Source organism: Pelodiscus sinensis, chromosome 5, assembly GCF_049634645.1.
Source record: "Pelodiscus sinensis isolate JC-2024 chromosome 5, ASM4963464v1, whole genome shotgun sequence".
NCBI classification, from domain to species: Eukaryota; Metazoa; Chordata; order Testudines; family Trionychidae; genus Pelodiscus; species Pelodiscus sinensis.
The window spans coordinates 63596888-63610555 of record NC_134715.1 but is presented as its reverse complement, the minus strand read 5'-3'; the positions used below and the strand labels follow the sequence as shown (position 1 = coordinate 63610555).

The 13668-nt window shown below is 43.5% G+C and overlaps 1 protein-coding gene across 6 annotated transcripts in view; it reads right to left on the bottom strand.

Moving 5' to 3' along the window:
• Positions 1 to 13668, bottom strand: part of TLL1 (tolloid like 1) — a 397022-nt gene that overhangs the window by 212801 nt on the left and 170553 nt on the right. For 3 of the 6 annotated variants that reach the window (XM_075930164.1, XM_075930162.1, XM_075930163.1), the window contains 2 exons: positions 5451 to 6242; positions 4594 to 5213 (listed from right to left, as the gene is read on the bottom strand). In XM_075930164.1, the coding sequence (XP_075786279.1) occupies positions 4594 to 4744 (151 nt within the window). In that variant the 5' untranslated portion in view covers positions 4745 to 5213; positions 5451 to 6242. Of the gene's footprint in view, positions 1 to 4593; positions 5214 to 5450; positions 6402 to 13668 lie in introns of those variants that run through there. The other 3 variants (XM_006111701.4, XM_075930165.1, XM_075930161.1) reach the window with 3 other exon arrangements.

The window sequence follows — 13668 nt, the reverse complement described above, 5'->3', positions numbered from 1 at the left end:
ATCAAAATGCGCCTTTGAAATTTACCATGATAAACACTAAGGGTGATATGCTCCTCTCCTGTGGCAAAACACAAGGAAATATGTGAGGTCTCAAAAGCAGAGAAACCATGCAACATCACATCTCACTGTTTCTGCATGCCACAGTGCTTGTCAGAAGAAATGTCATGAATCAAAATTCATTCAAAGGCTATATAGGTTAGTAGGGAAACACTATCAACCACACAAATCACAATCTTATCATGGCTTCCTTACAGCATCATACTCCACTCATAACCCAGGATTGTCAACATTCCTTTTTCCCAGGGCCTCCTGCCATTGATTCCTCTTAGGGTTTTCAGGATGCACAGAACAAAGCAATGCTATAGTTTCTTCACATGTAATATCTGAAGTTAGGGCCATAAATGCACATGAGCTAACAGTCACTGACACGATTTCTCCCTAGAAACCCAGGCCCTTTTCACAGATATTTGCAGAATTTGCGGTGTGTGTATTTCTGCTTTCATTAAGTTGAAGTCATGGTGTCATAGGGCAGGGGTACTGTGTGGGGTATTCTTCCTGTTTCTGTAGCATTTTGCACCACACCAATCTTGGAAGAACATGAATCTAGCTAGCAGTGTCTCCCATTCTTCCTGCTTCCCTGGAAAGAAATTACATCTGCATGAAGATTCACATACAGACATTCAAAAAACAAAAACCATTGACCTCTCACTAGTGGGTTTTCAGTACATTTCTTTACACACTTTCTTAAGAGTATATTGCCTCCTCCTGATGTTTCTGATACTGTAGTAAGTAGAGAGCCCATAAAAAGACATGGAGGGGAAGGATTAACTTCAATGGACCTATGACAATTGATGACACCTGACAATCTGCTTTACCTTGTGCATTGTAGCATGAAATTATGGTCGTTTTCCTATATATTCTTTGGAAAATAGTGAGCAGCTATTCATAAGAAAATAGCTGGGAGAAAAGCAGAATGGAAATGCACACTTATTTTTAAAATCAAACATGCAGCTAAGGAAACCTTAATTGTGGTAAAATGTAAATTTTATGTGACACACTAAGTCCCCGCGATCAGCACATCTTCCAGCTAAAAGGCAGTTGTAAAGTGCTTTTATTTATCTTATGTCCCTCTTTTCCTCCCTTTGTCCTTGTTTTACAAAAAGAACCCTAACTTTTGAATTAATTCCCACAAATTATAACAGTATGTCAATCTATTAGTTCTCCTAAAACCTCAATTTAATTCCTCAATGTCTGGAGCATGTTACTATGTAACTGATAGATGTTTTATGGTGTTTCCTCATATAAAAACGTGAGCAAAAATCCATTTGAGTATGGGACATAACTGTTCTCATCATAAACATTTATGTAAAATAACTGCATTCTTTGTTATAGTTAGTCACTGAAGGTCTAGCAAAAAAGCTAATATTGGCCTTAATTATACCTAATATACATACTTGCAATGAATATGTTTCCTAGAGGAGGTTATCTTGTTATATCCTGTTGCTTCATCCATGGCACATCTACACAAAACTGGATGTGAAAGTTAAGTCCCATACTTCCATGTGTAAACCCTGACTCTGCCACCCTTCCTTATACTGAGTGGGACCTTACTATGGAAATAGTCTGATGGATTTTACCTATGGGTGTGAAGAACAAAGTTACTGTACATTCAAAAACTAAAGGGCTATTCAACATGTAGAGAAATATGGAAGTGATTCTGTTTAAGATTAATGGGAACTAGACACATGTAAATCTACCATGCATCTATCTATTTCAGTAGTTCCATGGTTCTCGTCACTGTATTATCTGAGCATCCAAGGAAAAGTTCTCTCATAAGGAGGAGCATGGGTCATTTTTAAACATCATAAAAAACTGTATATATGGCAGATGTTACATGAAATATTAAATTGGAATCAAATAGTCACTTCTAATTCTGTCTTCTCAAAATGAACACAAAATGGAAAAAAAAGAGAGCTTGCATTCACATCTCCTTTTGTTTCCTACATGCAATACTTGTTTAAAACTCACCCATGTATAATTTTATAAAATGAACAAAAAGTACAAAAAACCCTACAAGTATTTCACTTCACAAATAGTGAAGTGTAGACAAAAACATTTCATATGAAATAAAAAATGAATGAGATATCACTCAAAACCTGTTTTTGAAAACTTCAAAAGAGTTCAAATCAGTTGTGGCCAGAAGGTAAGTAACTTCCTCTTTATACGAAGTTCCTTGAATGTTTTTAATTGGAATAAATTAAAATTTGTTTGCTATTGAGTCTGCTATTTTTGAACTTGTACATTCCTCAGCTCTAACCAAAGAATACTTAGCAATTCACACTTCAGAAAGGAATATTTTTGTGATTAGAAAAACACAGTGTCTGCATATTTGACATAAATGTTCACCACATTCTCTTCAAATTCAGCAAACCCACTTACACATAGAGAACACAACCTTTGGCTGAACTAGATTTCAGGATATAGAATAACTAATTAATGCAAAAGGAGACAGCTACAAAACTAACACTTATTTTAAACCGAGGCTGATGTGAATCTCCATGACTTAGAATAAGTGTCCATAACAAATTTTGCAAGTAAAAAGGTACACTCTTTCATTTAAGCAACGAAGCTTGCTCTGGTCCCCCCAAAGTCACTGAGGCCATTTCTATACTACAGAGAAGAACAATCTTCCAGTGGTCAATTTTCTAGCATTCAATTTAGTGGGTATAGTATAGATCCCCAAATCAAATGCTGAGGGCAGACCCGTCCCACGTCCTGTCCCACGTCCTGTACTCCTCATTCTGTAAGAAGGAAGGGAATCCCATGAGAGCATGTGCTCCCATCCACCAACCACAGTGTTGACATGGCAGTGGCTCGTCTTAAGGCAAGCTGAATTCAGCTACATGTTTTACTTAGCTGGCTGGTGTACTTTAAGCCCACCTGCCTGTTCTAGTGTAGAGTAGTCCTGAGAATTTTGCGATTAACTTTAATGGAAGTAGGATTGGATCCAATACTATTTTACTCAAAGCCACCTAAAGGACCTAAAACAATGTCACTTCGCCAGCAAATATTATACAAAAACAAGTGTTCCCTTTACAAAGGAAAATTACAAAAAATCGAATTGGACATAAAGGAAGAAGATTATTTCCATAGACACTAGAAACAAATCAGTAAAAGGAACAGAGGCAGCCCAGATTTTTATTTGGCTGTGGCTACCAACTTCTCTACACTGTCAAAGTCTGAATAACCACAACAAATACTAGCAGACTGTAAAATGAATACAGTCAATGAATGTGATTTAAATGTAGGAATCCTCACACCCCTCCTATTCACTCTCCTCTCCAGCTCTGTCTGTGTAAGCATTGGCATAAATACACATAGAGAAACTGTCTGAAGAGACCATCCAGGGGACCATCAAAGTCAATCCACAAAAAGAGCTGCTCTTTAATTAAAAGCCCGGCATAACTGTGATGGAAAGCCGGGAGACACTTTCAACTGGTAGCCGAGGATGGGGGGAAAGAGGCCGCCCCACTGGAGGTGGCTCTCTGGTGCAAGATCGAGGGAATCACAAGATCAAGGCTTCTAGTAATCGCTCAACCTGAGTGCTGGCTGTAAACAAGGAAAGAAAGACAATGGTTCAAGAAACAGGTTGGGGCTGGGGGGGGGGGGGGGGGACTGAGAGATCCAGCCAGTCAGGAGGATGAGGGGACCAGTGGAACTCTCCTCACGTGGTGGCAGCCTTCAGCATGTGCAATCAGCAGCCGAGAGAGCTTGCTACTGCTGCTGCTGCTGCTGCCGGGCGCTCTAGCAGAAGCCAACAAACCTAGACCGCGGTATGTGAGGCCCGATCCTGCCTTCCTGGGCGGCCAACATTCTTCCTGACTTCAAAGGGCAGTAGTGACTGTGCAAGGAAGGCAGGGCGAGGCGCGCGCTAGGGCTAATGCACTGGACTCGGTCCCTTTCCTTATTTCAAGTGCCCTTTGGAACGTGCAAGTTCTTCTCAGCTGCTCCCCCGTCCAGGGGCTGCAGCTGGGAGGAAGTAGGAACTCTCTGGCGCTGTAAATAAATATAAGCGTGGAGGGCGGGGTGATCAGCCCGTGGACCAGTTATTCTGAGAGCGCTACAATAAGGAGTGAGGTTGTGGCCATTAGTCTCCAGACAGGTTCCCTGTCTATCCAACCCCAAGGCTGCAGTGTCTGGAAACGCCTCCTGGGGAGCAGGGAAATGAGCCCAATTCTGGGATTCACTCAAGGCTTTCTAATAAATCATGGCAGAGGAGCAAACAAAACATGTGCGGAAAAGTGCACTCCAAGCACTTTGCCGTCCAAGCACAGTCGCAAAGTGCAAGGAAAGTGGAAACTAAGTCCTGAGAAAGCAGGTCCGTAGAAATCCCAGCGTGTGACACAGCAAAGCACTGGAGGCCAACTCCGCACTTCCCCTTCGCTAGTCCTATTGCCCTTTCCCCCCCAGGGAGGAGGAAGCAGGTGAGCTCCCCAGTTTACACACACATCGGAAAGCAAAAAAAAAAAAAAAAACCAGACAAGAGGGAAGGATGGGGTGGGGGGGGGCGTGTTAGCCTTGGAAGTCACTTACCAGCTTTACACGGATCCTTATAATCTATCGCCTCAGCTTTATCCTCCTCATGGAAATCGTAAGTGTAGTCATAATCAAGGGCAGAGCAGGAGGAGAGCTTCCCCCAGGCAGTCAACCCAGCCAGCCACAACGCCACCCTCCAGCAAAGCATTTTCCTCCTCCCTACCACAGTGGTGGGGCGACGGGGCAGCGAAGAACCAGGAGGCCTGAGCCGCTGTCCACGCTGGACTGACACAGCAAGGCAAGGGATGGAGGGAGGCGGTTTCTTCTCCACCTAAAGGCTCGGCTGAGATGCTGTGGGCTGTAGGTGTCCCCAGCCCTATGGGCGCACCATAGAGGAGGAGAGAGGCGCTGCCCCTTCTCCACCTCCTCCCCGTGCCGGGAGAAGTTGCCGGGTGGGCTGGCGCCGGGGGGCGAATTCCCACTAGGGAGCTCGCCTGTCAGGGCGCCTTCTCGCCGCTGTCAGCCCGCAGCCAAACTTTCCTCCCGCCGCAAGGCGCTGCCCGCTGCTGCCAGGGCTCCGGGGCAGGCAGGATCCTTGCTGCCGGCTGCCTCCTCCCGCGCGCTCTGCTGACCCGGTGCTGCTGCGGGAAGATGGATCCGGTGTGCACATCGGCAAACTGCCACACGGAGAGAGAAAGAGAGAGAGAGAGAGAGAGAAGCGGGGCTGACAGGATTCCCCCTCTCGCAGACCTCAGCGCCCTACGGGGATGGGAAGCCGCTCTGAAGGGAGCGCGGAGAAAGTGCAAGGGCTTCCCCTCTCCCCCCTCCCCGCGCGGTGTCTCTGCTCTCCCCCCTCCCGCCCAGCTTATAAAAACCTTAGAGGCAACTAACACAATCGTCAGCATCCTGCTTACTTATTCATACAATCAGGGTCAGGATCCGGGCTGCTTGTGATCTGCTCTCTTGATAGTCTTAGGAAAACACAGGCGCGCTCACGGGGTGCCTCTCTCTCCATAGAGCTCTCTCCAGAGAGGAGCAACGCATGGTATTTGTTTTAAAGGACGGGCGCGGGGCGGAGGAGGGGGGGAGCTTGTGGGAATCGGATAAAACACCACACAGGTCAACGCCGAGCAGCGGAGGAGCCCGAGGAGAATCCGGGAGGAGCAGGAATCCCAGCAACGTGTCCCCCTTGTCTCTGAAGAAGTGCCTTTCTCCCTCGGCTGCCGCCGCGCAGCGTTCGCCCCGTGAGCGGGGGTGGAGGGAGCTTAAGCGCCCATAGTTTGTGTAAATACGGGCAGCAGGAGATATAAAAGGTCCATTGATCTCCGCAGTCCAGCCAAAGGGCTGGGAGGCAGTTCCAGAAGGAAAGTTAAAACAGAAGAAGGCGAATGCGACATAAAATTTCAGCTTGCAACCAGCAGCTCCAGGCAGTCCGGCTTTGCTTTTTTTCTTCTTCTTCTTCTTTCACGTGGTTCCGAAGGAGAGTTGTAAACGGTTATTTGCAAAGAAAGTTTCCGTAGAAGCAGCAGACACAGCTCCACTCTTCCTCCCTTGTTTTCAATCTGCTACCTTGTACAATTCAGCTTGAGCGCTCAGTTAGTCGCAGTCAGGGAGTGTGAGTGGTTGGTGGGTGGTGGTTTTGCCTTTCTCTCTCTATAAAGCCAGAGAACAGATCAGCACGCAAAGCTGCCTTTTAGCTGATCAACCTGGAGAAAGAAAACATGAATAAAAATAAAACGATAAAAAGACCCCTGTATTCACTTAATCCCCTCCTCCTCCCGCTAGAGTGATTCCGACCCTGCAGTAGCTTCTCAAACTGTAAACTAAGGTGAGATTTTTCCTTCACAAACTCCTCCTCCTTTTACAAATTTCCTTGGGAAGGAGGGTGGAGGAGAAGAGGGGTAGGTAGCTGGGAGTTTCTGCTGTTCAAATCTCGTGATGGTGCTACATTTAACACTGACTTTTGAAAGGGTTGCTGAAGATGCTGTCTTTATTTTACAACAGAGCCCTCAAAAGTCTGGTATGCGCTAACTACTTCCCAGGCAAAAGAGATTGTCCCTTCTTCCTTAGCGTGCGAACATTCACATGCGTCTATTCCTCGGTGGTGTAGAGTCATAATAAGTCAGAGTCACAGTCATAACACATAAAATCAGACTGGACTGAACATTAATTAGCACCTGGTTCATTTTCTTAAACTTCAGTGTCTAGTTTCTGTAGGCTTAGTATTGGAAAGTTATATGTGTGATCTACCTTCAAGCTGCTTGCTATTGGAGATACCTAAGAAGTGGCTGATGTAACAGATTTTATTGGACTTCTCTTCATGAGACTCAGACAGCTGCTTTCAAGCTTTAGACAGAACTTCTTCTGGTGGTGGAAGTTTAGGGAATAGGAGCAGGACACACAAATGTGAGGCTGGTGGGCTGTAATTCTGATAATCAAATCTGGGTTAATTAAAAGAGCCCCTTGTCTTTGCTGCAGTAATTAGTGTATTTTTTGTGACTATATAACTCTGGCTACAAGAAAAGACGTGTATAGTCACGTCTAGCTGTCATTCTAGCTTATCTGAGTCCATCAGTGTGAGTCTAAAAAGAGTGATGAGTGTTGCTCTGGTGTGATGCTATTATAGGTAGATAACCTTCCAGTTAATGCAATTAACACTGCGACGGAGTTGTAGGTGGTACCTTGCTGCCCCATACCACATTCAGTATCAAACATCAATTCATGTCAATGTTTTCAGAAATACTCATTTATTTTGTATGCCTCAATTTCAGAGGATCCAACTTAAAAGGACTGACAGCTGCCTTTAACTTCATATGGTTGAGACCTCAAAATGAGCAAATGTTACTAAAAATTTGGCTGTAATATTCCATAAAAGTTAATTTACCAGAAATTCAGTTTGTCAGTAACAATAAAAGCCTGTGAAGAGCATGTTACATCAGCTCAGAAATAAGCCTGACAAATTTAGTGAATATTTTTCTTCTTTCAGCATAGTTTCCTTGATCAGCAATGAACTCTCAAAGAGGAATCAGAGAACTTTTATATCAAAACCATCAAAGAAATGCTAGAATATGACAACTTGTCTTTATCAGTATGACATTTTGGACTGGTGGGCTGTATCTATTAACAAATACAATATTCTACAGAGGGAGCTTGTGCGCTATGATCAGAACAAAAAGCTAACTTCTACTATTTTACATTACACTATGTGGTATTTGTTCTAACATTTTACTAGTCACTTGTTTAGTTCACAAATTGTACTTTACTAATTTTAAGAAAAACAGATTTGGTTTAGTGTCCTGTTAATCAAATCTAGTTCTATACACAGATATAAAAAGACATACCTACCTTTGGAACATTAATTTTCTTTCTAGTTGCTGTGGATCCCAAACACAAAACAGAATGGTCTTAAATACATGAAATAGATTGATACATACACATATATTGTGAGAGTGTTAATAATCATGATATTTGCCAGTTGTTTTGTAGTCATTGGAAAACACTGTACAGTGTGTGATCCCAAATGTGCCAATCTCCTCAGTGAGATGATTATTAGACTGTCTCACTCTCTTGCCAGTGGGAGATTAACTCTCCCAGCAAGGTACGCACTGACGTCACTCGGAGCCTTCAGCAGACAATCTGCTCCTGACCTCAGCACCACCAGAAACATTAAGACAGCACCAACCACTAGAAAGCTTGAGGACAGCTTTCCTCATGGAATTCTGACCCAGGTAAGAGAGACCCAGACATACACCTGTGACAAACACATAGAAATAGATCTTCTATACCTGTTGCAGTAGACAGAGTAAAACAAAAATATATGGTGTGTGTACATAAGCACAAGATCAAGTAAACTTGTTTTATAGATTCAAGACAAGATCTGCTTCACAATTAAATTACTGATTCAAAATTAAGTTTTAAAACTCTGTGCCATTTATAACAACTCAACAGCATTTAGATATCACAAGTATGGGTGTTCTAGAAAAATGTAAGCTAGAGAGATAATAAATGTATACTTTAGAAAATCCTTCCTCCCATGAATAGAAATTATTGTCCTGGTTTATTAAATAATGTTCTATTTATGTGAAGAAGGATTTTCTAAAGCATAAACGTATTATCTCTCTAGCTTACATTTTTTTAAAGAACACCCATCACAATATTCAGCATATCTTGTTTCTGGTTTCACAATTAAAAAAAAAATCACTCTAAACTGGGGGAGCAGGAATCATAGATATATCACCACCACTCCAAAACACTCACAATTCTGACAATCCACATGACAACACAATAAATCAATCAAAATTCTTCCTACAGCCGTTTCCAAAGAAACCAACACATAGCCAAAGAGACAGACAGCATAAGCTGGAAGGAAACCAACCAAAGGAACACAACAGCAGTGGCAACAACAAAATCCCCAACCTGCAGCATTTTCACTTTTCTCCAAAATGCTGAATATGTTACAAACCCAACAATCCTAACAATGCTAGAGTACGAATAATAAACAAAACAGGTGATGGTGCTCTACTTCTTTGACCCTGTCTCACTACATAATTCACTGGAGCAGAGTTATAGAGACTCTCTTCCACCACAAAAAATATTAACAAGCTCTCCCCAGCCCCCACCAATAAACTGCTCCATCATTTTTGTCACACCATCTCCTCCTCTATGTGTCTGCTGCTTAGGCATCAATTCTTCACCAAGCTCTGTATGTTTATTCTTAGGGACCTACCAAATTCATAGTCCATTTGGGTCAATTTCACAGTCACTGGATTTTAAAACAGTACATTTCATGATTTCTGATGTTTAAATCTGAAATGTCACTGTCAAGTAAAACTAGAGTCCTGACCCAAATGGAGATTGTGGGAGCAGTTGCAAGGTTATTGTTACAGGCTAACAGTATTACCACTCTTCCTTTTGCCCTGCTTCTGGCAGTGGCACTGCCTTCAGAGCTGGCTGGCCTGACAACAGTGGCTGCTGGCCAGCAGCCCAGCTTGGAAGACAGCAGGACGCAAGTAAGGATGACATGGTGGGGCACTGTCTCCAGAATTAGACACCTGGCCAACAGACACTGCTCTCCAGCCACCCAGCTTTAAGGCAGCACAGAAGTAAAGGTGGCAGTACCACAACCCTCCAACAAAAGTCTTTCAATCGCCCTTTAATCCCCTTTGGGATGGGACTTCCAGTTTAAGGAACACTGGTGACAGCTGTATTGTATAGGCCAAAAGTACATAAAAGACCAGATTTTGTGGTCCCTGATGCATTTTTTTGTGGCCATGAATTTGGTAGGACCCTCTTTATGCTTCAGCTGAGTACACACTTCTCAGTGACGACACACAAACTACTTCTGTTCAATGTAGATTGCTAAAAATAGCAGTGACAAGTTTGGCCTTAGGGAAAATGGCAATCTGGGTGAACTTGTGTTTTGGTACCCTGACTCTGGAGGGCATAGCACCACCTATTTTCCCTGGTATCCATGAGCTCCCCAACCCCTGCTCTCTTTACCACTAGCCCCTGCATTGTGCCCTCTTTCCCCCTAAACTCTGCACCGTGCCCCCTTCATCCCAACCTTTGCATTTTCCTCTCACCTGTGCCCTCAACTGCAGTCCTGCATTTCCAGTATGTCCTGCCACTCTGCCCCCCCTGCCTGTACCCTTCACTCCCTTTGCCCAGCAACATGCCCAGTTGCCACTCACCCTCTGGCTGTGGCACCATGGGCAAGGGCTCAGTTTGCCCACCCTTAAGGCCAGTCCTAGCAGAGTAGCTGAAGGTAGCACAAGCAGTGGTTCTAGTCAATTGCTCAAGTTTGTACTTAGGGCAGATTGGACTCAGGCAACTGTCCTGAGATGCACACACTACAACTGGCTACATTATTTTTACATGCTGGCTCAAGCAGAACTAGCATGTCTCTCTCTACCCAAACTTGGTATGTGGTTCCTTGCACTTCTGCAGAACACAGTATGGTCCTATTGAAAACAATGGGATTACTTACAGAATAATGTTAAGCAAATACCTAAACCACTGACGGATTAGGGCCCCAAATCATGAACTACTTGGGGCAGGGACTTTGTCCAGATTTTCAAGAACACTTCCGGGAGTGAATTAAACAAAAGTTAGCTCTCTCGCTCTTTCCCTTAAACTCCTGAAATACAAACTTTATCTAGAAAGTCTCCAGCACACTTCTGAAGAAGTATGAAAAATAAATTATATTTCATGAGTTTCACTTTCTTTCTTCACTGACTCCTTCAACCACCCAACCTGTTGAAGTCAAACACAAAAAATTGAAAGACCATTATTAATGCTTCAAAGTCAAGAATTCAAAGGCTGCGTCTAGACTGACATGATTTTGAACAAATACTTTTAACGGAAAAGTTTTTCCATTAAAAGTATTTGCGCAAGATAGCATCTATACTGGCATGTGCCTTTGCGCAAAATATTTGCTTTTGCGCAATAGCATCAGTGCCAGTGTAGACGCTCTCTTGCGCAAGAAAGCGCCGATGGCCATTTTAGCCATCGGGCTTTCTTGCGCAAGAAATTAACTTGGCTGTCTACACTAGCCCTCTTGCGCAAGAATACTTGTGCAAGAGGGCTTATCCCTGAGTGGGAGCGTTGGAGTATTTGTGCAAGAACCACTGATTTTGTACAGTACAAAGTCAGTGCTCTTGCGCAAATACTCACAGCCAGTGTAGACAGGCGGCAAGATTTTGCGCAAAAGCAATTGCTTTTGCAAAAAATCTTGCCAGTCTAGACACCCAAAAGTTAGAAAATGCCAGAATGAGCATTGCCTTTACAATCTAAATTCAGATTACATTCAGTGCACAGATCATACAAGTACTCGGTTAATGAACAGCTATTCCTTAATTGTTTTCTCCTCATTCTTCAATGTTTGTCCTAGGTCTTATTTACTACACACTATTCAAACCCTGATATGAAGGCAGGATTACAGAGGCTACTCCCACAGAAATCATTGGTCACAGCTCCCAGTCAATGGGAGTGGCAGAAGTGGTGTTCAAGGCAAGGACAGCTCATGGAGCCATTCTGCTTCTATGGGCTGCAGGGGCCTCGTGGCTGCTTCTGGGAGCCAGACAGAACCAGGAAGGGGAGGTAGCCTGCCTTAGCCCTAGGGTCCCACTGCACTACTGACCAGACTTAGCGGCCCAGTCAGTAGTGTTTACTGGAGCCACCAAGATCTCTTTTTGACCAGGTATTCTGGTCTAAAACTGGACATTTGGCAATCCTACTATCACCCTGAATCTTTACTGGCTTCCTATCCCAATCTCTCTCTCTAGGCTCCACCCCCAATATCAACATCCATACACACATCCCCACTCTTCGCCTCAGTGTCTTTGCTCAGTTAGTGCCAATTCTTGCCCCACACCTAAGTTCTTCATCTAATCCATCTCCCCTCATTCTTCACATTTTTCTTCCCTGCTGCACTGTTTTTCAGTGTCAGTTTCCCTGCCCAGCATACCACAACCTCCCACCACATCTCATTTCTCAGTTTCCCTCTTCTATTCCCATTTCCAGCTTCCATACACACCCCTCAGGCTTCTCGTCCCACTAGTCCCCATTCTTCTTCTACAGTTCAGTTCTTGCCCTTCTCTATTCAAATCAGGCAGCTTCCTCTTCCAGGCTGTCTAGGCCCAACAGATTCTGAGAGCACAGAATCGAGTGTCTCTATGCTACCTGTGAAAGTAACTGGACCTACAACTAGCATAGCCAAAACTATCCAGATCTACAACGGCAGGGAAAATCCTGTTCAGCTCTGGTTTGGTCCATGTCCAAGGTGCAGATAGAATCTGCAAGGAATTCAGCTGCTAAAAATCTAAGGGCATGTCTAAACTACATCTCTCTTTTGAAAGAGGGATGTAAATTAGACAGATCAAAATTGCAAATGAAGCCGGGATTTGAATTTCCGACACTTCATTTGCATAATGGCAGCCACGCGTTCTTTCAAAAACCCCCTTCTTCAAAAGATCCTATACTCCTCAAAAATGAGGTTTACAGGCTCTTTCGAAAAAGGGTTTTTTTCGAAAGAACTTCATTTAGACAGTGGTTTGATTTTCAAAATACCCGTTTTCGAAAACATGTGGCCGCCATTATGCAAATGAGCATGGGAAATTCAAATCCCGGCTTCATTTGCAATTTCAATCTGTCTAATTTACATCCCTCTTTTGGAAGATGGATGTAGTTTAGACATAGCCTAAGAGTTTTCTACTGAGCATGTGCTAATGGATTTTTCTAAGGTTTAATCACTTGACCAAATTTGGCCCAATTTTCAAAGGCACGGCAAAAGGCACATCCGTGATGAAATCTGGCATGTGAGTGGTTTTTTAAAGTCCTGTTCCAAAACTTAGGGTCAAGACAGATGTTGAGAAGAAAAGTCACTAATTTCCAACTTGGGCAAAATTACATCTTTTTTCCCCCTCTACCTCATTCTTAGAAACAGCTAGACCATATTGGCTGATATTAAAAAAAATATCAGTCTGAGGGAGACACCCAGCATGGAAAATTTCAGCCCAAATGCTTGAAGTTCAGCAAAGTTACTAAATAAGTCAAAATGTCTTATAATAGAAAGCATGAGGCAGTCTTAATAATGGTCAGTACTTCCAGCTATATCTAAAATACGATTGTGTCCTCTATTTCTTATATTATATAAAATGTAAAAGTAAACCCATTAGCTCTAAAACTTGTGTGGATGGTAAAACAAGCAAATAAGCAGAAAACAGATTGTTTAGTACAACTATCTAAATCAGAAACTGCTGTTCTCTGGTGTTTGGTCAGCATCCCTCACTCTCCCCAGAGAATAAATCAATTTGTAGCAGCTGTGAACAGATATTTAGATCCAAGGCCAGAAAAGCTTAATTGGAAAGCAACATTCAAAGTTAACGGGTCAGATCATCTTAAGGATATGCTTGTCTAGAGCAAACTCAAAGATCTGTATTCTGAGTTTTAGGAGACAATGTGCCAGTACTAAGAGGGCTGGTGGCTTGGAGTCTGGCGTCACTGGGAGTGAGACCAGGCCCGGGCCCAGAGCCCCGGTAGCACAGCCAGGGCCATGGCAGCCCCAGTATTGGAGCCAGGGATATAGCAGCTGCAGCAGCCCCGGCAGCGGGGCCAGAGCCAGAGTTGTGGTAA